The sequence below is a fragment of the Lagenorhynchus albirostris genome, chromosome 2, assembly GCF_949774975.1.
Source record: "Lagenorhynchus albirostris chromosome 2, mLagAlb1.1, whole genome shotgun sequence".
NCBI classification, from domain to species: Eukaryota; Metazoa; Chordata; class Mammalia; order Artiodactyla; family Delphinidae; genus Lagenorhynchus; species Lagenorhynchus albirostris.
In genome coordinates, this window is record NC_083096.1 from 50,731,935 (window position 1) to 50,757,505 (window position 25,571).

At 41.1% G+C, this 25,571-nt stretch overlaps 1 protein-coding gene across 6 annotated transcripts in view; it reads right to left on the bottom strand.

Moving 5' to 3' along the window:
* Nucleotides 1–23,444, bottom strand: part of FAM20B (FAM20B glycosaminoglycan xylosylkinase) — a 41,649-nt gene extending 18,205 nt beyond the window's left edge. For 2 of the 6 annotated variants that reach the window (XM_060132557.1, XM_060132524.1), the window contains exons 1-4: nt 23,327–23,369; nt 10,009–10,775; nt 4,719–4,805; nt 1,054–1,163 (exon numbers count right to left, since the gene is read on the bottom strand). In XM_060132557.1, the coding sequence (XP_059988540.1) occupies nt 1,054–1,163; nt 4,719–4,805; nt 10,009–10,385 (574 nt within the window). In that variant the 5' untranslated portion in view covers nt 10,386–10,775; nt 23,327–23,369. Of the gene's footprint in view, nt 1–1,053; nt 1,164–4,718; nt 4,806–10,008; nt 10,776–20,159; nt 20,300–20,331; nt 20,377–23,326 lie in introns of those variants that run through there. The other 4 variants (XM_060132547.1, XM_060132565.1, XM_060132531.1 and 1 more) reach the window with 4 other exon arrangements.
* Nucleotides 23,445–25,571: the final 2,127 nt, after the last annotated feature.

Genomic DNA, 25,571 nt, shown 5'->3' on the forward strand with positions numbered 1-25,571 from the left:
CCTGCACCTTGCACAATATAGGAGAGTTAACCTTCTCTGAGTCTCTAGACAGCAGGCCTATTCTTCCCATCCATCAGGAATGCATGTTTGCCTAAGCATAAAATTGGACAAGCAGAAGTGATTAGAAAATATATGAAACAAATCAGTGACAGTGTATGCTTTTGGTTATTTGCAAGAACAGCAGAGCCCTAGCCTGATAAGTTTAAATTCTGAATGATGAATCTGTCAAAAGTGCTTTAAATATTCAGTTTCACCTCATTATAAATGTAAATCCATTCACTCTAGCAAAGCAAGTTGAAGTTCATCTTGCAATGTCTATTTCAACAGTTATATCAACGCAGAGTACTGTGTCATTGAAAATGGCACCCTGAGGAGGCTCAGACAAGAGACCACAGCACCTCTGAATTCCTCCCATTTTCATTATGTCTGCAAGGAGAACAGGAGTGAGAATTCCAGCCCAGACCCCCTACCTCAGAGTGTGACAACGGAGAACAGAGGCCAGAGGGATGGCAGTCAATTCCACACACAAAGAGTTCCATAGGCTAACCTTTGCAGAGTGGGAGGAGGCAGTGGTGATCTTCCAGGCCCAAGGGCAACCCTACAAGGGAATTTCTGACCCTCTTATAGAGTTGCCTTAAGGTTTGCTCAATTCTCAGGAGATAGGAAACAGTTCCCAAGAAAGTACAGGAGTATGAAAAAAACCACCAAGGCAATGATACACAGACAGTAACTGATTCAGACCAAATTTTGAGTTTGAGATTTAGTTTAAGATCAAGCAGAAGGAAATAAAGTTATCCCCTAATTACACTGTCGTAAATGATCTCACTTCCTACTTCAGAGACACACAAAGCGTGCATTAGGGAAAACTTTCAATTTCCTGCCATCCACCTTTAGATCTATTTCCCCCAGTACTGTGAGAACAAGTTGCCTGATTTGCTTTTGTAGTCCCTTGAGTTCTTCAGTTCCTAAAAGTCATGAGCCAGCTTGCTCAATGATGCCCCATTTAATTTATTAACTATTCCCTTACCTAAACGTCCTCTATAACCTCCTTACCTACAGTTAGGAAGGTGCTCAAGAGCTGCTCCGTGGCAACAGGCTTGATCTCTGTCCGCAGATTAACAAATCTGCCAACCACCAAGGGGGCTCGGCGGAAACCCAGAATCCTGGTTTGGAAGGTTGAACAGAAGAGAAAAATCTTTGGGGATATATTTTAAACAGTAGTCTTTTTTTTTTTTTTTTTTTTTTGCCTGCATTGTGCAGCTTGCGGGATATTAGTTCCCCAACCAGGGATCGAACCGGGCCCCTGGCAGTGACAGCGCAGAGTCCTAACCACTAACCACAGGACTGCCGGGGAATTCCCTAAACAGTAGTCTTAAAAATCATGGTTAATCGTGTTAGGTGTGTAAAGGTATTGCTGATTGCTGGTAAGTATTTTTTAGAGGTACATATATTTGTGAATTTAATATCAAGATGTAAATAATTTATGTAAGACAAATCTAGCAAAATGTGAGCAATTGTTAAACCTAGGGAGTGGGTATATGGGTTCACTATACTATTCTTTCTACGTCTGTTAGAAATTTTTCATAATAAAATTTTAAAATTTAACAAAGCATTAAAAAAAATTGGGCCTAAACCCATACAGGGCTTCAAACCTTTACATAAAACATTGACAGAAAACTACACAGATTAATCTAAAAGGATGAACTCACAGGACAACTTAAATATAGATACATTTGAAGATGCTTCTAACGGTCTAAAAGTGCAACCTTATCGTTGAGCACCATCATTTTTTTTTAAAAAGAAATTTTCTGGCTAAAAAATACACACTCGCTGAAGAAAAGTTGGAGGGGCAGGATTTGGAACACACAGAAAATTTATGGGAGAAAATTAAAATCATCCATAATTCCACAACTGAGAAGTAACTACTACCATTTCGGCATAAGACCAGTTTTTCCTTCACACGTATATATAAACACATACTCACTCTTGTGTGTATATACACAATTGAGATTATGCTATATGCACTTCTGTCTCCTGCTTTTCACTCATCATTGTATCATGAGCCTTTTCTCATGTTATTAGAAAAGCCTTTAAAAATGTCTGTGCACATGGGGCATATGTATATGTATAACTCATTCACTTTGTTATAAAGCAGAAACTAACACACCATTGTAAAGCAATTATACTCCAATAAGGATGTTAAAAAAAAATTGGCTGTGCAATAAATAATCCGTTGTTCAGGGCTGCTGACTGACTCTGTCCTAAACTCATTTTTAGAAAAGCCACAAAAGCAAGGAGATCAATAGATGTCAAAATATCATAAAAAATGAGAGAACTTCCTGAGGCCAGAGGAGGTGGTTAAATCCTAATGTAATGGAGAAATAGCAACCCAGAGCAGAAAAGTATAAGGTGGGAAAGAAAGTGGGGAAGTATTTTTTCTCCCCATTGACTGTTGTCAGACCTTCAAAGAACAGCAGCCACTTAGTGCTGGGAAGCTGTGTCCAGTGGCACCTGAGCTTGGATGGGGCAGTTAACAAAAGGGGTAGGGGGACTGGCCACAGAATATCTTTCAGACTTTGAGGGAGGGAAGGGCTTTAAAATACAAGACCCCCAAAGCGCAGGTGATAAATTGAAACGTTATAGGGACTTCCCTGGCAGTCCAGTGGTTAATACTCGGTGCTTCTACTGCAAGGGGCACAGGTCAGATCGCTGGTCAGGGAACTAGGATCCCACATGCTGTGTGGCGAGGCCACAAAAATAAATAAATAAATAGAAACATGATTATATTTAATTAACATCAAAAGTAATTTCCATACAAAGACCACTTCACTCTAAGCTAACAAACAGGTGTTGTGCTGTGAAAAGGAGGTACTAATCTCTACCCATAATTGGGGGAATATAAAATAACAATGAGATACCACTTTACATATATTAGATTAACTAAAATTAGTATGTTGGATAATATAAAATATTGGTATGGATATGGGAAAAAGATCTTCATGAACTGCTGGTGTCCATTAACAGAGAAACAGGAAGGGGTTTAGGGATGAAGAAAATAAGGAAACAAACGAGGTCTTGGAAAGACTGATTCTAATGTGCAATTAAGTGATGAGTAGGATTTATCCAACTCTTTCCCACTAGGCCTTAGAAGAGGCAGTGAAAATTCATGGTTGTGAACAAACATTTATTTAATTCTTCCCTTTCATTAGATATTTAGATTGCTTCCATATTTTCACTACTGAAAATGCTACTAGCTAAGATCTTGGTGTACGTATCTTTGAATTTCTGATTCTCTAGGGTACTTCCTAGAAATATCTGGGATGCTTGCATAAAAAGGTAGTTACTCATTCAAAGGGTATGAACATTAAGGTTTTTGATACATAATACAGGAGTTCTTAAAAGAATGACTGAACCAATTAACAATGACACAAGCAGTATACGAATGTCAATGTATTCCTGCCAATAAAGTATTATCTTTTTTCTAATCTTTGCCATTTTCAGTAGGAGAAAATAGTATCCCATTGTTTCAACTGGATTTTTTTTTTTTTTTTGGCCTCGCTGCACGGCTTGTGGGATCTTAGTTCCCTGACCAGGGATTGAACCCTGGCCCACAGCAGTGAAAGTGCAGAGTCCTAACCACTGGACCACAAGGGAATTCCCTGGATTTTATTTTATTACTGGTGAAGATGAACTCCCTCTGTCATATTTATTAGCAATCAATAATTTCTATTCAACCGTGTTCTTAGACCATTTTCTACTAGCGTTTTAGAGAATGTGTAAGATTTTCTAAACATTTATATATTAAGGCTATTAATGCTTAGATTATATTAGATTCAAGTATTTTCCTCCTAAGTTTGTTTGCTTTTAAATTTTGTTTGATGTTTCTTGACATATGAGTTAATTTTTTTTAATTTAGTTGAATCTATTGAGTTTTTCTTTGTGATTTTTAAATTATTGCTTTTATGCTTAGAAAATCCTTCCTAATCCAGAAAAAAGACAAAAATTCACCTTTATTTTCTTCTGGTTTCCTTATAGATTCATTTAAAAAATATTGTCAATAATTTCTTTTAAAGTCTACCAATATGCCCTGATTAAAGAGCTGATCAGAGGAGCAACTGGGATACTAGACAATTCAGTTACAAGGATCCTGACTAGTAACTTGCTAAAAAAGTATTAATTTTCCCAGTTAACTTATACATTTAGAATTCACATCTATTTTCCTCTTAGAATTATCCTGGTTATTGAAGCTGTGCATATTTTGTATGAAGGACAATAAAATTCACATATATGTCATGCTATATGTTTCTAGCATATGAGGATAAGTGAGTATTATTTAAAACAAAACAAAAATCAGGACTGCCAGGCCCAATTAATGACCAGTTCAATTTAGGGACTTGAATTCAAACTCTGGTTTTCTTCCTGCCATTTTATTTACCAAGAACATCTTCACTCATGCTAATGAGAGAGGGCATAACAGAATGAAATGACCTAAAAAAGCCTGGAGTTAAGACATTTACTTTGGTATTCCTAGTACCACCCAAATAATGAGGAACTCATACAAATTTAATGGAATTAATCAGTTATCTAAAGTAGGTAACAAGTTAAAGTTATTAGATTTCGTTTTTTTATTACATTCCTTTGAAAGGCGTCCACAAGTCCTCTCCAAGATATTTCTAAAAGGAAACAAAACGAATGTAATCCACTGTGATTACACATACCTGTCCAAATGAAAGGCTGCTACCTCTGCATTGTGTCTATCATAACCAGCATAAGGTTCCCCTTCTACCACATAGTCTCGGTTATACCTGCAGAGTGAACGGGAAGCACAGATGCAGACATGAATTACATCAGTACCAGAGGCAACAGCACAAGAGGCAGAATAGAAATCTGCAAGCCTGATTTTGCTCTAGAAAACTTCTCTGTCAATCCTGAGAACAGTCATGGATCAGCATAGATCACTGGTTGATGTGGTGAAGATGAAGTGGAGAAGAAAACTAGAATTATACATCTACCTCTGCTATCATTCTATGAATAAAACACAGATGTTATTTTTACCCCTCTAAAAGACTTTCAATGTAGCTTAAGTAAAACTATAAGGTACTTTTCTGGAAGGTGAGGACCATCTTTGTATCTTCAGCACAGTGTTAAGCCTATAGTTCATGCTTAATAAATGTCTACTGAAATGTTTATTAGACTAAGCTGAAGTAAAAGGAAAATATGGCAAGGCTTACCAGAATGGCTATGGCAAGGCTTATTAGAGAAGTTTAAATTTCATGGGGAAAAAAATGGTCCGGATATGCCTCTGTTTTTGTTAACAAGGAGGCAAAGGTACATTTGCCTTCCCTGTTAATGGGAAGAACTAGATGCAATTCACCTATGACCTCTACTGTTCACTTGCATTTCCTCAATCAAAAGGAGACCTATCAGGCTTTACAAGACAGAAATAAGTTGAGAATGACGTGAAGAGGAGGCACTCCACTAAGGACACTTGGATCTCCAATGCTGAAAAGGCCATGGGGAATTTGGAAACAGTACTGTACAAGGCAGTGACCTTCAACATAAATGACCACAGAGTACAAAGTAAAACCATGTCCACCAAACACATTTTCAAATCAAAGTGATGAAACATTTATGTTAGAAGACAGACACGCAAAAACACCTGGTTGGACACCAGTTTCTTCCTAGCATGGTCAATATACTCAAACGTATTTTTTTGTTTCTAGTGTCAAAGCATCATTTAGGCTGCCAAGGATTACACCTGTTACCTCCAAATTAAAAGTCTCAGTTTTTAAACAGGACTGCAGCAAAAGCTGACACTATTCAAGCACTTCTCTCTCCACTACAGCTGCAGGCTGTCCATAAAGCTGGGCGACAGTCCTTGAATACCTTATTTCTCAGGACTCCAGAGGAGCCACAGGAAGATTTGTGGTGCTGTGCTGTCCACTCCTTTCAGTGAAACATTAGAGAACTTTCCAGTACATAGAAAGGCTGCTTGGAGTGAAATGTAAAACCCTAGAAAAATCCGGGAACTTTGGGAGTAGGCTGGAGAAACAGGGAGGGAAGGAAAAGGGAAAGGAAGAAAAATCAAAATGAAAGAACTGCATTGGAGTCCGAAGGTCTGAATCCTTAGTTCATGCTTTGGTTATGAGAAAGAAGGAAAGTCAGAACCCTGGATTTCATTTTCCCCAGCTGTAAAATGAGTAGTTGGACTAGTTGCTCTCCAAGGTCCCTTTCAGCACTTCCTAAGATCAGTCACTGACTTCTACCCACCCCCAGGCCCTTGCCGTCTTGTTCCTTTCCCACCATAACTGCAGTTTTTCCCTGTGAAAATCAATTTAGTTCCAGAAAGGATACAGCTATTGGGTTGGCCAAAAGGTTCATTCAGTTAGTGAACACGTTGTTCAATAAAGATCTTCGTGAAAGTGAAAAATGTCTTTTTTTACTTAAAGCCCCATTAACGTTTTGGCCAACCAAATATACTGAAAAAAATCACTTTTATAATAATGTAGTAAGGAAAAATGTGCAAATAAAGGCATCACTGTATTCCTATATATTTCATGTACTATACAAATCTTCCATCTCTGGCAGGAGGACATGGACAACCAGGCTCCAGAAATGCTTAACCACAAGTGGCTGTTAAAGAAAGGTGCACGTCTCGACTTAGCAGAAAGGTCTTAGATCCTCCTCTCAACAAAGCAATCCATCTTAAGTCACTGACAGAGCAGCAAAATTCATACAGTAACTGCCAATAAATCACTCCTATCCTTCTGGTGAAGGACATCAGAATGTGACCAAGAACATTAATTTGCACTTACACTAGGACTAAATAGCCTCAGAGGCCCGCAGGGTCAGAATAGCAATTTGCTGGGTGTTTGGGGGCTGGAGTCAATTCCTACAAGCACTTAAATGTGCACCCACTTTCCCCACCCCGGGAGAGTGCCAGGTGTAATCAGCCCAGGTCAGTGTGTGCAGTGACTAGAGCGCTATCACCTACTGCAGGTGCCCGACAGCTTGCGGGAGGTGGGGCAGGAGCATCTCTGGAGCTGGGCATAGACAAGGGCTCTTCAGAAGGTGATGGGGGAGGAAGGGGCCGCACTGACAAGAATAAAGAGCTGGGTGTAGAGAGGAGGACCAGGCTGTGAGGGGCTGGCCACTAGGCTGTGCAGGCTGGGTTTTGTCTGGTGAGCAGTGGGAATCCCTAGACGTTTTAAAGTTGGGGAGCACAGTGATTATATGGGTATTTGGGAGAAGAATGAAAGTGGATTTCAGGATGGTCTGGAAGAGGAAAGTAATGGGAAGGCTTCAGTGGTAGTAAGAGATATGAGATAAAGCAACAGTGACTAAGGTTAGCTTATGCATTTATCTGCTGCCACGTCCACTAGTCACCAGTCTGGCCTCTTCCTCCCTCCAGTTATGCTTTGTCTGAATACCCCAGTCCTATCTGCAAAGCACCTGGACTAATACTAATGTTGCACACCATCAGTAATATCTGCCTTCTAACACTTCCTGCTGTCCCATCTCACCTTCAATTCTTAGTGTACAAATAGTGGGTGTGGAGAGGGTATCCTTTTATTTAAACACAAAATGCCTGCAACTCATCTCTTTTTACATGAATTTAATTTCTGTTTTTAGTCTGTCTTCTTTCCATCACTCTGCTTATGCTGCGATCTCTCAGGCTACAAATCAAGAGGTCAAAGATCATATTTCAAAAGGAAAGTAGCAAATTTTTGATGATGGGTGATCCATGTCATTTCTCTTACAGGAAGGCAAACAAATTTAAGAGAATCACACGTGTGTCGCAGAACACAAGCTGCTCACACTCTGACATCTCCATTAGTTACTGCAGGGTGATCTTGTCAAGTTATTCTTTCTCAAGTTATTCTTTCTAAGTCTCAGTTTCTTACTCTGGAAATAAGAACTGTAACTGCCCACAGTTGTGACAAAGGTTAAAAGCATTAACAGATACAAAAGTACTTAGTGTAATGCCTGGCAAATGGTGTGCATGCAACAGAAATTAGATCCAAGTCCCACATAACTATGCTTTTTCCTTATTACCTGCCAATCAGACTTTCTATTCTCCAAAAGTCTACTGCATTTTAAAACTTTCCTAATTTCCACATCTTCCACACACCATACTGCCCAGTTCCAGGCAAATGCAGATCCCTTCCATTTCTGGAATTCCAATAATATTAGCTCTCTGCTTGCCTATTATCTACTGATATTTGAGCCATGAAGGGAGCTAAGCCAACTACTCTGGTCACAGTTGGTTTTTGCACCCCTTCACCCCATATTTCTTCTCCCACTCCAGCAAGAGACCCAAAGTTATGTGTTACAATTTTCTCAAAAGCTCTACTGAGGAATGAAAAAAATGTTTAGTACACAGAAAATTTTCGACATTACAAATTTTGAGAAAATCCACTAGTAACTAATACCTGTCAAAAGAATATAAATCACCATCATGTTAACCTATTTCAAATTCATATACAAACAGAAAACTTTAAAAAAACTAATTATACTATAGAATGGCCACACGAATTATCTCTGTAGGTCCTTAAAAAAGTCCAAAGGGATCACTGTCTAACAACATATGATCTAGCCCTCTCTAGTTCAAATTTGGACTGAGGCAACTAAAATGGCCCAGTTCTCTGCTTAAAACAGGTAAAAGAAACAACAATGAGATATCACTACACACATATTAGAATGACCAAAATCCAAAACACTGACAACACCAAATGCTGTTGAGGATGTGGAATAACAAGAACTCTCATTCGCTGCTGATGGGAATGTAAAACGGTACAGCTGCTTTGGAAGACAGACTGGCAGTTTCCTACAAAATGAAACATACTCTTACCATATGATCCAGCAATTGTGCTCCTTGGTATTTACCCAAATGAACTATGAACTTACATCTACACAAATCCTGCACATGAATGTTTATAGCAGCTTTATTCATAACTGCCAAAACTTGAGTAGGTGAATGGATAAACAAACTGTGGTACAGCTATACAATGGAATATTATTTAGAAAAAAAGAAAAAGAAAAAAAAAGCTATCAAGCCACAAAAAGACATGGAGGAACCTTAAGACACAGAGAGAAGCCAACCTGAAAAGCTTACAAAAGGTATGATTCCAACTATATGGCATTCTGGAAAAGGCAAAACCATGGAGACAGTAAAAAGATTAGGGGTTGCCAGGGGTTCAGGGGGAGGAAGGGAAGGATGAATAGATAGAACACAGGGGACGCTGAGGACAGGGAAGCTATTCTGTATGATACTGTAATGGTGAATACTTATTATAAGTTTATTGAAACTATCACAGAATGTACAGCACAAAGAGTGAACTTAATGTAAATTATGGACTTCAGTTAATAAATTAATATTGGCTCATCAACTGTAACAAATGTACTAATTTGATGGAAGATGTTAATAATTGGAGAGACTGGGGAAGAGAGGGGAGGGGATATATAGGAACTTTCTGTACTCTCCCCTTGATTTTTCTGTAAACCTAAAATTGCTTAAAAAATAAAATAAAGCCTATTAATTAAAACAAAACCAAAGCTCAAGTGAAAGAATCACAGCTTTAGTGCTAAAAAGGACTTAAGTCACCCATCCAAAACCTACTCCAACTCTGGGGAACTCCTACTCCACAGCATCCCTGACATGTGGTTGCCCAGTCTTTAATTGTACACTTATGGTGACAAGTTGCTTATTTCCTAACCAATTCATTTTGTATCTCTAACATCTGGCACATAGTAGATACTTGACAAATTTCAGAATCAAGGATAGCTCTAACTGTAAAATGTGCAGTCTAATATTGAACCAAAACATATTCCTATAAATTTCCCTTACTCAAAGAATCATGGAACATTAAGAGCTAGAAGAGACTTCAGAGATCTTCTAGTCTCTCCTTCCCATTTTACTGAAGAGAATACCAAGAGAGGGAGATGAGCACTGATATAAATCCCAAGTTACAACTAAACAGCACAGATAACTTCAAGATGAAGACTTACCGCTTAGGTTTGAAGACAACTTTCTGTCCTCCTTCAAGTATCAGTAAGGCTTTCAGTTGTGTCCCTTTATAACCTACATCAGCTTTAATGATTTTCTTGGTGGCCATGGCATGCATGATTGCCCCCAGCTCTGGTGTCTCTTCAGGGTACACTTCCCGGGGAACCACCCACTGGGCTGCAATCTCCCAGGGAGACTGCAAGGTGTGGTCCAGCTTGGACACCAGCTCTACCCGCAAGCCAGCCATCATTCGGTGAAAGGCCCTCTGGTCCTCCCGGTTGGCAGCTGATGTATCTAAGTTGTCAATCAGGAAAACTTTGGTGAAGATAAAGATGACAAGGAGAATTGCTAACAGCACGACTCGCTGCTTTAGCTTCATGGTGACCTCTTTTCCTTCTCCCCTGACTACTCTCTCTCACTTATCAAGGAGAGCAGGTGGTGATTGTCAGCAAGGAGATTCCATGATTATACACACTGGTCCATTTCTTCACTGAGGTGCCTCCCACAATTCCTGCAAGCCCAAGTATAAAGCACAATTCAATCAGAATTCTGTCCTTCCATCCCTGAATCTTTTGCAAGCCTCAAATATATTACTCACCATTTTAGCCTTGCTAATCCTATGCCCGAGAAGACCCAATAATTTAAAATGAACTGGTCCAAGGAAGGACCTAATAGTTAAGAACCAGGTACATTGAAAATTTAAAAGCAAATACTACCGTTTTAATAGGGTGCAGAGCCATCTAGGAGGCATTTGGATGGCTACCAATTCCTAGAAACCAAAACAATAGGAAAAAGCACAAAAAAGTAGAACATTGAGATATGCATAACTCCTTAACTTTCATTTTTACCTTTCAAAATCCATAAAGGACTTTTGAATATCCAAAACCACCAGTATTTGGTAACTTTTCAGTTATCTCCTCCAAATATAAGTTTTATGACACGTTATAACACAGGAACTCCTAAAAATGCCAAAGAGGGTACAGAGGAGAGTAATAACTCCCTCTCCAAATTCAAATACCTAGCAATCCTGGACATGTCATATCTGCTATTCATGTATTTAAATACAACAAACACCCAGATATATATCTCTACTTAATCAGTCTTCTACTAATTATTTTTCAAAATTAAAAACCCTGTAAAATATGGATAATCAAATCTGGATAAATTAAGCAAAGGAAAAACATATCGCTATACCATCTGGCTATTAGTAGAACATGACCAGAAAACTAATGAAACCTGGTACTAGAGCAACACCATGAAATCTGGACTGGTCAGGCACATAACAAAGATACTGATGCCACAGACATAAAGAAGTGCTGCTTCCAGTGTGGGGCACAACACCCTCTGGTCAATTCTGAAGCTAAAAGATTCCAAATACAAGATTTTTGCAAGGGTGTCAAGAACATACAATTCAGCCTCATTTGCATGCTGACAGGTTGCTTTCCACTCCACAGGGCCATTTAAAAACATGCCCAAGCTCACTTTGCTACATGCCTACAGGCAGCATGCACTGGGCTAAGACAAAGATGACAAGAAGATAACAGGGTGTTGCTTCACTCTCCAATTCATTTAACAACTCAAACCATTAATTGAAGAAATAAAACCAATACAAAAGATAGGACAAACGATTCAGGCTGAGACACTCCCACCCAAACTGGAGACTGCTCCCCTAATATCAGCTGGAAATACATCCAAAAACAGTCTACTAGAGCAACAGTGTGTTCTAAGGGCAGCACCTTGCTCAGAGCTTGCTGACATGCAGTTTATTCGTGGTGATTAACCTCTCTTCCCATTCATTTTCATACAGATGGGAAAGCCAGAGTCACATTCAAATTCTAATTATCTCCAGCCACCTGATTTGTTGCATCATCATCTCCCAGGGAGTACATAACGCTATTAGCTGAAACACAGACAACTCAAGTACATCCAAAATGTAATTGTGATGGTATCAAGTTTGGTGTGAAACTCAGTAAAACAATTCCCTGTGATTACTGATAACAGCAATGCTAGTAGAGCAGATTTCAGAGATTTTTGCTAGTTCCAACATGACCTAAGCCACACAACTTCTTCAATTATTTGTTCAGCAGTACACATCTCTGGCTGCAGTGGTAAAAGGTAGCATGGAAATCTCCCTGGGTCAGCAATCATTTCCTCAGCACCTCCAGCTGCAACTACCTCCTGCTGAGGTACAATTCTGGCACAAAGGGGTCAGATGAACAGCCTTTCACTTCCTATAAAACCCTCCTCGGGACTAAAGTCTGGTTAACTCGGGAACTTCTAATGATGCTGCTCATTTCATTTAGAATGAAGAAATTTCTCCCTTATGCTATATAAACAAATTATATCTAAACATTTAGCACAAAGGTTAGGGAGAGTGAGGGCTTTTTGTTTTTTCTTTAAATCACCAATGCAATAGGAAGTTCTAGTAGCTCCAAAATTCAAACAAAACAAAGTGAGTCTGTATGCTTTTCAATTTTGAAACCTCATTACCTTCTGATGGGCCTCAGAAGAGCACATTCATCAGTTCAGGGCTGCAGATAATTCATCCACTCAACTAGGACAGAAATTTCTATTAAGTGAACTGAAGAGTTCAACTGTTACCTCACTTCACTATTTACTTCTGCAGATTAGTAGTGAGGGCAGGTTTAACGAAGGGGCTGAACAAGTTTTCTTGTTTGTGATTAGTCACCACATCCTGGTAGAACAAGAAAGATTGCAATTTGACACTGTTCTCTACAACTGCCCGTCATGCCCACAGCCATCACCTTCATTTAGTGCTCAGCACCTTCTACTGGATCCCTGAAAGAACTGCCTCTGGGCCTCCAGGTTCTCCAATCCAGACTAGATAATGCAGCAAAATCATATTTCTAATCACACACCATTTTCGAGTTCTATAAATCCCTTAGCAAGGCATTAAAGCCCTACCCTAAATGACTTCAGCCAATCTACATTGCTAGGCATCACTCTCATTCTCTTCACTCATCACTTGTCAGCTTCCACCACAAACATGGTCCCCTAAGTCACTCCTCACTGGAACTCTCTCAAAATTCCTCTAGCTCTTATCTTTTCTTCCCATCTTCTGCTTAAAGCCTAATTAAGCTTTCAAAGGCCATCTCCAAAGCCATTTCTGGTCTCTCCTCACACTATAGTAACTAACCTCTCTCACCTTTAGACCAGTACTTAACTACATTCTGCCTTATCCAGTGTCTTCTTGTATGTCGTTCTCAATCCCCCTCTCAGAATCCTGGCTCCTTAGTGGTCTTAACTACCTTTGCACTCCCTGCAGTACGTAGCATAGTAAGGGTACCTGCATTATTCACCTAAACTGAACAAACTACTGCAAATGAGGCTATGCAAGTATCTTAGGACTCTGCTGTTATTTTCCTCGGTATTAGGTATCAAATGAGTGTGTATTAACTGGCACCTTAATGTTGGCTGTCCTTAATTAGCTCTCCTGTTTTTGGGAATCTACTTCTCTACCAACACTCTACTCAATTTAGTTGGTGGTTTCAGAGTACAGTCTCTTTTTCTAAGTACTGACAGTTCAGAAAGAGGTTTTCCTTTAGCTGGAAAGCTGCTACTCCTTCAGCCTACAGGGCAAGCACAATGATCTTCAAGAAATCGACAATGTAGAGGTTTTAGCGGAATTTTTACAAAAAGTCTATGAGTTTGCAAGACTCCTATTCCAGAAAAATGTATTAGATGCACGATACAGAATAATTCCATCCTCTAATAATGGCAGACTCTTTTACTCTTTACAATTGATCCCCTTCTCTCCTGTATGCTTGAGAGGGGAGGGTACCCAAGTTTCCATGCTGTATTATCTTCTTTTCTTACTTGAGATAACAGCATACTATGCACGCTCTGCAAACTGGGTTTCTAAGAGGATCCCCCCTTTCAGATACTAAGAAAATGAAAGCAAGATCACTGGGTATATCCCAAGTTATTCATGAAAACTTCTCTTGCATTCCCAGGAGCCTGCCTGCTATATTTCATGCCCTCACCTCCTGTATAAATGCCTCCAACAGTGTAACATTGTCCAGTTATATTATGGTCATTTATTTTAATGTTTCGGTTATGTGAAACAGAGCCTACCTCAAAGAACAGTCTCAAGGTAACAACATAACTCAAAAAATGTTAAATATAAAAAGGCAAGTGTGTAAGTCTTCACACTAAAAGCTGGTATAAATTCCAAGACTGGAGTTCTGGAAGGTAGAAGCTTATTAAGGAATTTTCGTACTGAACCCTGGTTCCACTCTCAGCTCCATCAGTGAAATGAGGCTTGATATGGAAGCTAACATTTCATTCCTGTCTCTCTCTCTCTCTCTCTCTCTCACACACACACACACACACACACTATCCTACACATTTGATAAGCGTTTCATAAGGATAAACTTATGACTAAAAATTGTTTTGGGAGAAATAGGTTCACATAGGAAAAGAAGTCTTAGATAAAGACTAGAATCCTCTGTTCAAGAATCTGGCTGATGTCTGGAGGAACACATACAGAAATACACATCAGTGCAGAGATCTGTTAGTCATCAGCTGATAAAATTCAATATATGTGGCTGCTGAGGAACATGCAAAGACCACACCCCAACACTTACTATAATACCAAGGGCTCCCACAAGCCACCAGTGAGGTTCCAAGTCTTATCAGTAGCAGTGCCACGTTGAATCGCCCTCTGATCAAGTGACAACCTCACGCTACTTCTCCGAAGGTCACGGAGAAGAAATCCCAACTTCTGCTCATAGCAACTAAAGTGAAGCCTTCAGTAATACTCTTTTTTTGTGCTTCCAATTCAGCGGTCAAATCAAGTTCTTACCACATGAAGGGAATGTAACGTGCTTTGTGAGTGTCAAATACCGGAAGAAAACATTCTGTATGAACATTTCATGCAGAGGGCTATTAACAAAGGAGATGGTGAAGTGGGTAGGATTTATTATATAACTAGTAAAATATCTTATCATGTTTACTCACACAATCTCCTCACCCTTGATCCTGAGTAGAAATTACAAGGACACTTTTACAAACTTCTTCTTTGGTCACTGTTGGTCTCAGCAAACCTCTGAAGGTTTGGTTAGTATAAAAGGTAAGACCTGAATTTAATTAAGAGTTTTTGGTTGACTGTCTACAAAGACAGACACCAACAATTCCTCCCATCAGGAGGTGGAATCTATTTTTCCTTCCCCTGAATCTGGGCTAGCTTTGTAACTTGCTTTGATCAACAGAATGCTGTGGAAGTGGCTGTGTGCTAGGTGTCTTAAAAGACCTAGCAGCTTCCATTTGGGGCCAAGCTACTATGTAAAGCAGCTCAGGCTAGACTACTGAATGATGGGAGACCTGGCCAGCCCCTAGTTATTCCAGCCACTCCAGCTAAGTGCCAGACACAGAAGTGAAGCCATTAAGGGCATTCCAGTTCCAACTGAGGCCCCAGCTAAATACAGCCACCCATCTGACTCCAGCCTATATCATTTGGGCAGAAGAACCAGTCAGCTGGGCACAGGTGATCTATACAGTCATGAGAAACAACAAATCATTTACTCTTAAGCCACTACATTTGGGGGTAATTTGTAAAAACCCAGCATTCTCACATCTATTCTGTCCATATCAACTATTTGGGAGACATTAAATTAACCATTAATACAAATAAAGATTGGATTAATAAATAATTAAGGTCTCTTAAAGGTAACACAAGAAAAAAACAGAATCTCAAATGGATCATTTACTAAAGTCCCTTTACATATTTTAGAGCAATCAAGGCTAACCTTACACACTCACAGACTCACACAACTATACACACCCAGTTTATAAAGCCTAACCTTTAAACTTCAGCCAAAATTACAACCCTTTAGTACAACAACAAAAATTAAAAACACACATACTTTCACCTTGGGGTAAGTCTGATATACTGCCCTTTTGTTAATTGGTGGTGACATTAGAGCACTGTGCTACATTCTTACTAGCTGCCCCCTAGAAATAAATGCAGTCTCTCCTGATGGTTAATGACAATTATTGTAAGTAAAATAAAGAGCATTCAGAAATCTCGCCACTTATCATTGTGTGTTTCTAGCTAGGAAGTCAAAACCTCTAATACCAAATGGCATCCAGTTTTTATTACATGAATAAATCCCTATTATCCTCAGAAAACCAGCCTACTCCTGCACTGCCACCACTGCCCACAACAGCGTAATACTGTTCTTTTTCACGTTCAATTGGGAGTCTTCAACTAAGACAAAATCTAACAACAAGTAATATCATTAATCAGTATCTACATAGTTTTCCTTTCCCTGCTAATTCTCCACTTAAGAAACAGCTTAATTCACCTTCTTTCTAAATATAAACTCTTCTGTAGCAGAGGGGTTAAGAATATGTGCTCTGGATTCAGAATGCCTGGGTCTGAATGCCTGCTAACCTCTCTGGGCCTCAGTTTCCTCATATGGAAAATGAAATAAGAACACTATTACCTGACTCACAGAATTGTTAAAAATGAATGTCATTACCACGCGTACTGTGCTAAAATTAGTGCTTGGACAACATATAGTAATTCTTGTTGGTCATTATTACCGTATCAAAAACCCAAAGATGACTTCCTGAGGAGAAAGAATGACAAAGAAAATAACCCTCATTGGTTATGTTGTCTTCTGGTTTACACAGTCAGGGGCTGGATACCTATGTTGCATTACCAAGAGTTCTAGTAATCTTATATTCCTGAACTAAATCCTTTCCTAAATTTGAGGAGTAGCTAAGGCTGGAAGCAAGTAGGTTTCTTCAGAGTGGGTACCAAGTGAAAAAGAAGACTGGGAGGTTATGTCACTAATTTGACCAACCTGTTTCTCTTCTCTACAAAGTTCAATTCTACCACATTCAATGTAAGTGAAACAGATGGGGAGCATGAACTTTTTCTATTTCACAAAAACAGCTGAATAGAATGCCCTTCACAATATTCTTCAGTTTGGAAAATTAAATCTGTGTTTTAAAGATGACAGCTTTGCAGGTCCTAAAGCTTTTAAGATAAGCTCTGAAGTAACCTAAGTTACAGGTACAGAAAATCAAATCTCCATATAGTCTGAATTGGTTCAAGTGTTATATATTTCTCACAGTTTTCACTTCCACTTAAATATTTATTCACATATGTAAACTTTTTTTTTCGGTAAAACCTCTAACAGTTCCCTGTGAAGGAAGGAACGAAAATGATCACCAGGCATTAATGAAGCATAAAGTAGCCTTTCTTCCTGGTGTGAGAGTAAAACTGAAACAGGCTATGGAGTATTTGTTCCCTCTTTGAAAAAAATTCAATTCCTGCAACCTGTCCCATTTAAACCTTGATTTAGGGCAACCCTCTAATGCTCTTCCTTGAAAAATGAAAAGAAAAAACCTTCAGCTCATACTGCTAGTGAGATTTGTTCTAAAAAACCAACACATGCAGTGTTCACCGATCTAGAAACTCTAAGGAAATGCCTAAGAATTTGCATTCTGTTTCAAATGGGCCAGGTATAATGAACTTTCCTAAGTTCCAGGTATTTCACTGCTCAATTATCGGTATCTAACAACCATTTAAGGCTATATAGAATATAATTACTATATAGCATAGAAATATGGAATTTCAAATCATATAACATTTACTTCAGATTTTCATGTTTTCCATCTTTATTGTTCAGTTCACTACAGTTCTTGAAAAGGTATGTAAGCTTTATTCAACAGTGACACCTCACACTTTTAACTTTATGTTCTAGGGTCTGTCAAGCTGACAGGCCACAGATCACTTTAGAAATAGGAACCCCAAGCAGGTCTGTGCTGAGTTATGGCTGAGTGGCTCCAGGCACGATCCCTTGTTATATATGAATATAAATGCACACACACACATACATACACACATATATTTTTTGGCATGCCTATCTCCTCTACCCTACTGTAAGTTCCTCAAGGACAGGGGATATATTTTACTCTCTTTGTAGTTCCAAGTAACCTAGCACAGTGCAGGGCACATGAGAGGTACTGGATAAAATGCTTATTGAATAAAAGGAGTGAAGAGCACGGGAGAGGGACCTTTACGGTTATAAGAATTTCTTCAACTCTTTGGTTTAAAGATGGCCTCTTTTTTTTTTTAACAGACATAAGGAAACTAAGGCACATAATGAATTCAGATATACAGTACAGTAAGAATGTTGAAATGTCAAATATGTATACCAACTTTATATACTCAATTTTAAATTGCTGCCTTCTGTATACCCTGCTTCCATCTTTCAAGGCAACTGCTATTGCCAAGCTGGTGTCTGGTGTTGGTTGGGACTGGGAGTAAAGATGATCTGGAAATGCTAAGAGGAAGATTGGAGATGGTCCAACATTGCCCAAGAATGATACAAGACAGGGCTGGAACCAAATTTTCAAGTGTTATTGGCAATGCTTTCTGAAACGAGAACCAAACACTGGTATTTCCGTATCATTTTCTTTTTTCTACAGAAGGAACTACAGGGACATAAATGCACCTATACAGAGGGCAAATTCACTATCTAAACCAAGGATAAGAAACAGGAAATGAACAAAAGGTCTTTGGGCAGCCAAAATAACGGTCACAAAGTTCATCCACTAATACAGAAGAGGCAGGCAGACCCTCACTAAGCCTATTTAGCTGTTTTGCATTCAGTTTCAGGAAGCAGTGTTATCTGGGTTGCTACTCCACAGAAGATCAGAAGCTGCAAAAATTTTAAAAAGGGCAGCAGGGATGCTAACAACAGCAAAAGTACAGCTTCTTCACCTCTGAAAGAGACAGATTGCCTACTGAAAGCAAATTCAAGAATTCAAAAAGCAGAGGGGACTAACAACTTACATATTTCAATCACCTCAAAGCCCTACAGGATTACTGTCTGTAACCATAACCTCAAGTCTATAAAGGTTTCTCTATATTACTTAAAAAGACAACAAAACATATAATACATTGTAAAAAATTCTTCACAAAAATATAGCTAAAATAAGAATTTTTGCACCCAATATCTTATTCCCACACTGCTATATAAAGCAGAAAGTTAGCATTTAAGAGCATGGAATGATCAACTTCACTGTCTCATCCTGTACTTGGTTGTGTTTCACATTCATAATTTCATATTCCTTGACCTCCTTTTAAAATGTACCCAAATTAACACCTTCCCCTCCATTGGGTAGTTACCTTGCCAGAAAGTAGTCTGCTGAACACACACCAAAGCTCAATACCTTTCTGCATCAGCCTTCATTTCTTATCTCATACTGGGATAATAGATGCAACCCCCCAAACTCACCAGGTCCAGAGCTAGGCCTTCCCTCTTCTGATTTTGGATATGAATGACTAAAGTCACAAGTGAGAGCTTTGCATTACATTCTCTCCTAAATGGCTCTAGCAGTCATGTTGACATTATAAGTTGGTCAAAAGCTAGTTTCAGTTGCAAAGTAAGGTCTTCTGTTCTGTACCCCAGGTCTGTGTCAATGAATTCATTACTCCCTGAGTGTTACAGAGGCAGCTCAAGGAAGGAAAAGAGGGAGAGATTTACAGGTGTGGGAGAGATTTACAGGTGTGGAATGAGGAGCATTTCGGGGAGGGATAACTCCCCTCTCCCACCCCCAATATGAAGGACCAGAAGACGGACACAGTCGGGTCAATGATACTGGCATGGCCAATACCAAGAGCTCTAGTTCTTCTATTAGTGCAAAAATATTGTCTACCAATCCAACTGCTCGGTGAGCCTAGCCAGAGAAAGGTGCAGGAGCAGGTCTGTGAAGCTGCACCCAGGCTGCAGGTGGCTAGAACACCACCCAATCACAAAATTAGATCTCAAGGCAGCTCCAGCAAGTAACATCCTTTACAGATACCCATCTCAACAGAACTATTTTCAACAGGAATCAGAAACACAATTTCTTGGCTTTTTTTTTTCTTGTAAAGAGGAACTAAACAATTTATCATCTGCCTAGAATATTTCCTCCTCCCGCATACTGTTTTCCATTTATTCATTCAACCACCAAACATTTACTGCACACCTACTATGCACTATGCACTGTTAGGTGCAAAAAGAAAAGTACATCAATCATCATCACTACTACACCAAACTGTAGTGCCTCATTGTAACTGTGCTTCTCACCCCACCACTACCTGGCCCTTAGTCCCAGAGTGGCCTGACATCACCTTCAGAAGACAGTCTCCTTTTTACTGTTTCCAACTATGGCCACAGAATACAAAGAACAGCCTCCTGTTTCTATTATGAGATTGTAGCAGTCACTGAGAGACAACCACTGTGGTTGCTATTTTAAAAAGTTGTCAATTCAAGAGCTGAAGTATCTGGCTTCACGGTTTATACCATTAAAATGATGGTCATACAAAGTGTAGGAAGCTGAAGTCTGCCCTGCAAATAGAAGAAACAGAAAATTTCATTTAGAAATTCAAAATTCAGAAAAGACAAAAAGCAGAGGCTTTACACCAGTCAGAATGGCCATCATCAAAAAATCTAGAAACAATAAATGCTGGAGAGGGTGTGGAGAAAAGGGAACACTCTTGCACTGCTGGTGGGAATGTGAATTGGTTCAGCCACTATGGAGAACAGTATGGAGGTTCCTTAAAAACCTAAAAATAGAATTACCATATGACCCAGCAATCCCACTACTGGGCATATACCCTGAGAAAATCATAATTCAAAAAGAGTCATGCCAAAATGTTCATTGCAGCTCTATTTACAATAGCCCGGAGATGGAAACAACCTAAGTGTTCATCATCGGATGAATGGATAAAGAAGATGTGGCACATATATACAATGGAATATTACTCAGCCATAAAAAGAAACAAAATTGAGCTATTTGTAATGAGGTGGATGGACCTAGAGTCTGTCATACAGAGTGAAGTAAGTCAGAAAGAGAAAGACAAATACCATGTGCTAACACATATATATGGAATTTAAGAAATAAAATGTCATGAAGAACCTAGGGGTAAAACAGGAATAAAGACACAGACCAACTAGAGAATGGACTTGAGGATATGGGAAGGGAGAAGGGTAAGCTGTGACAAAGCAGGAGAGTGGCATGGACATATATACACTACCAAACGTAAAATAGATAGCTAGTGGGAAGCAGCCACATAGCACAGGGAGACCAGCTCGGTGCTTTGTGACCACCTAGAGGGGTGGGATAGGGAGGGTGGGAGGGAGGGAGACGCAAGAGGGAAGAGATATGGGAACATATGTATAACTGATTCACTTTGTTATAAAGCAGAAACTAACACACCATTGTAAAGCAATTATACTCCAATAAAGATGCAAAAAATTAAAAATACATCTTAAATATTTAAAAAAAAGCAGAGGCTTTAACGCTGTGTGAAAGAACTGGAGTCTACAAATGGAAGTCAACAGAATGGACTAAAAGTCAAGGAATTATCAACTCAACATAAAGAAATTCTATGACATAAAGGATTAGATGATAGAAACAGGGATCTGTTTGTTCCTATTCAAAGAACCCAGGGTGTGTGCTTTCCAATTTTCATTCTTTAACTAAATCATGGCTATTTTCCTACTAGCTCCAGAGAAACAAAGAGAACAAATCAATCTCACATTTTTACCAGTCACACTGAAGAAAAGCTATGAGCTCCAAGATTTCCTGATCATCTTTTACCACCATTCATTTCTATCACTGCACTTTAATGTAAGTGAGGCTGACTCTGAATTGCTTGCTTATGCCTCTTAATTCTCTTTTGACAAGCACTTTCAAAGGTGGAAGGCCCTCCTGTTGATTGATTCCACTGAACAGTTCTAGGGGCCAAAGTCCAACATCTCCACAAACTTCAAGTTATTAATTTAATGCAAAACAATTTTAAATCTACCTTAGACTGGCTCTAAGTCTAGGCAAATAACTTAGCATCTTTAACATCTGTATCTCAGTTTCTCAAGGACATGTCTTGATGATAAATAACAATGTATGTGGAAGAGCTCTAAGGCTTAGCTCAAAGGTCCTGCATAAATTTCAGGACTGCAATACATAGAGCACACTGAGGTCTCTAACCCAATTTAAAATAATCAACCCCATGGGACTTCCCTGGTGGTCTAGTGGTTAAGACTGCGCTCCCAACGCAGGGGACCTGGGTTCGACCCCCGGTCAGAGAATTAGATCAAGTAAAAAGATCTCGCATGCCGCAACTAAGACCCGGCACAGCCAGATAAATAAATAATAAAAAATAATCAACCGCAATGAAATTTATGCATTAATTTACAACACAAGGAGGATAGGAATAATTAGTAAACAGTAATCATAGTTATCGTTTTACATAAAGTCCTGCAATTTAAAAGCTAAAAGACCCACATTCCTGTTCCTTCTTTTCAAGGTGAGAAATCAAACCTCTGAAGGGAAACTAGCTGGGTGGGGATGATACTGATACTTGGTCCTAAACTCAAGTCACTGTACCCAGCATCCCTCGTTTTCCCAAATTATAAACTCCTCACCCTTCCAAATGACGATATGGCCATTTAAAGGACTAATAATTCCCTAACAACCAATCACGTCCTGTCCCCTCCACTTTCACTCCAACATCCTTCCACCCCTTCTCTTCCTACCAAGAGACTTGCAGGTAACAGAAGCTTGATTAGAATGAAACTCTTATCAGATCCCACAATCAAGGACGCAACTTGACAACTGCTCACGCTCATCATTAATGGCAACGTTTCGGTTCGCTTTTAATTGCGGGACCACAGCACCCGGAAATGAAATCTCAAGCGCAACCCACTTGGGACAACCGTATCATTTCCTTAAGTTCTGCCCGACTGCGAGCGCGGGGTGCACGACCCCGAGGAGACCGCGGACCCCTAGGCACGGTTACCCTGCCTCCTGCCTCGGGCCTGGAAGTCACTCGCACTTCTCGGCCACGAAGTGGGCCCGCGGGCGCGCGATACAGTTGCCCCCCCGGGCCGCCGCAACGGGCACTCGGCGGGACACGAGGGCGGCACCAGGGCCAGTCGCCTCTGGGGACCGCGTCCGGGCGCGAGGGTGGGTCACTGGACTGATCCCGGGCGGCTCAAGGCGCCCCCAGGTAAGGCCCGCGCCTCAGGCGGGCAGAGGAGGCGACGGGCTCGGCCGCGTCCCTCCAGCCACGACGGCCGGTAGGAGCCCTCTCGGGGTCAGCGAGGCGGGGCGCGCGGCCCGAGCCGGTCTCTGAGGCAGCCACCGTTCGTTGACCGCTCTGGGCACTGGTGCCCGGCCCCTCAGGGAGGCGCCCCGCCCCCAGACGGCCCCAGCCCGGCGCGCGCCACGCACCGCGCCCCGCCCGCGGGTGGGCCTGCACTTTCCCGCCCGCCCTCCCGCCACCAAGCCGCTCACCTGAGGCGCCCTAGGCTCGCTCCATGGCCGCCCGCGCGGTGCGGTGCGGCGCGGCCCCGGCCGCCCCCGCCACCTCCGGGAAGGGGCAGCCCCACGCGGCGCTCACCGCCCCCTGCCGCCGCTACTGCGGCTCCCGCCCACACCCGGCCCGGCCATTCCCTGGCCACCTCACCCCGCGGTCCCACACCCACCCCCCCCGCCTCCGCGGCTCGCGACCGTTGGTACCTTCCTAGCGTAACGCCTTCCCCGCGGCCAATCCAAGAGCTTCTTCCGCGAGGCCCCACCCCCCCGCCCTCCGGTGGGCGGGCCTACCGGACCTGATCCGGACCGCCCGCCTTAACCTTTTGCGTCCCGGGCTGGTCCGCTGAACTCTCTTGACGCAGGCTCACGCCTCTTCTGCTTCTCCCTGCCGCCCCGCCCCGCTTACGTAAATGGACCTCTAACTTCTCTCTAGCCTTAGCTTTTTCTTTCCTGGTTTTCGTGAGCAGCTAGGCAGCCAGTCAGCGGGACTGGAAGTAGGGGTCCCTTAGGTCAAGTTCTGTTTGTGAGAAGCAATTTCCGTCCTCCTTTTGCCCTTTTCATTTGCCTCGGCTTCTGCTTCTGCCTATATAAGTGTAACCCCTTGCCCAAAAGAGGCCAGCCTTACCATAGTGAGCGCTCTTACTTCGGACCAGACCAAAGCTCCCTGCTACATTTTGTAGCATTTAATAAAAGTGTGACTAATTTATTGTAATAGTTTCTTAACGTCTGTCTTTTGCAATGGACTGTAAGGCGCATGAGGACAGGGCAGTCGTGTCTGGGTCTCCAATGCCTGACACTCAGTAGACTCCCTATAAATTGTTTTGTTTTGTTTTGGCCTTGCCGCGGGGCTTGTGCAATCTTAGTTCCCTGAGGAGGAATCCAACCGTGCCCACGACAGTGAAAGCACCAAGTCTTAACCACTGGACCCCCAGGGAGTTCCCTCCTTATAAATAGTTTGAATTAAAGATTCTTCCTTCTCTTAAACTGTCTCCTTTCCACTGACTCCCTACGGTGCATCCGCTGTATAACGCATCCATTCACTTATTCATCATATACTAAACTTGGACTTCGTGTGCCTGTCCCTGAAATATTATAATGGACACTGATCCATGCGATGTGTGACGGGAGAGCCCTGGCTGACACTTTTTTCAGGCTCCATAGTTCATTTAAGCAAAGGAAAGAACTCCTTAACTGGCTGTATGATATCAGGTGTGCCACTTAATCTTTCAGAGTAGGTTTCCTTACCTGGCAAATGGGAGTTTATCATAGTACATACCTCACAGGGTTGTTGTGAGGACTAAATTAGGAAATGTGTGGGGAGAGTACTTGCAGATTATTGTATAATGTTAGTTATTATTCATTTGTGTATTTGTTGAGCACTTAGTATCAGATGATCCTAGAGAAATAATTGGTCTTGATATCTGCTCCAGACAATCTAGTTAGGGAGGCAGCCCCTTTGCAGAAAACATTACGTCATTGCAAGAAGGAGTACACAGTCAAATGCAGGAGTTGTATCAGCCTTTCACTGGATGTATTTGAAAATGCTTGGCGGTCGTTTTCTGACCATGGAACACATAATTCTTGGGGCAATGAGCTGGATAGTAATGAGAGTCCACTTTATTTCTCTACACAGTAACATTGGTCTGCCTGCAGTCAGCGAATCCTCCTAAACCTTGTTCATTACATCCGGAGATCATAAAGCAAAAGGGCAAATCAAGATTTCCTCTAAGATGCTTTACCCTCAAAGGACTCTTTCTTACCTGTAACTCTGATAAAGACAGCAAGGATGGACTGCCCAACTGGTACTCCTCAGGAGGCCAGTCAGTGCAGCCTCAGTTTCCTGGTGATCCCTTTGTCTTTAGGGACATTCAGAGAGAGGGGTTCATGACCTCTCTAGGCAACCCACTTCAGTGCTTAATTTCACATCCATCAACTCCTTCCATCCACCCCACATGCTGCAGGACAGACACACCTTCTCTTCTTCTGTCCTCAGAGAAGGAGAATCATGGATTTGGGGCCTCTGTGTCAGAGGCTTTCAGAGAGCAAAACTGTTTGGTCCCCCAGTTTTCTCTCCACTAGGTCCCATTATCCAGGCTCTTTGTGCATGCCACCCCAGGATGTGTTTCTGCCCCTCCCTCCTGTAATGGGCCTTATTTCCCAACCAATCAACAGTCAATATATTCTAGGTATTATGGGGGATGCAGTCATTTAAGAAAGGGACTCT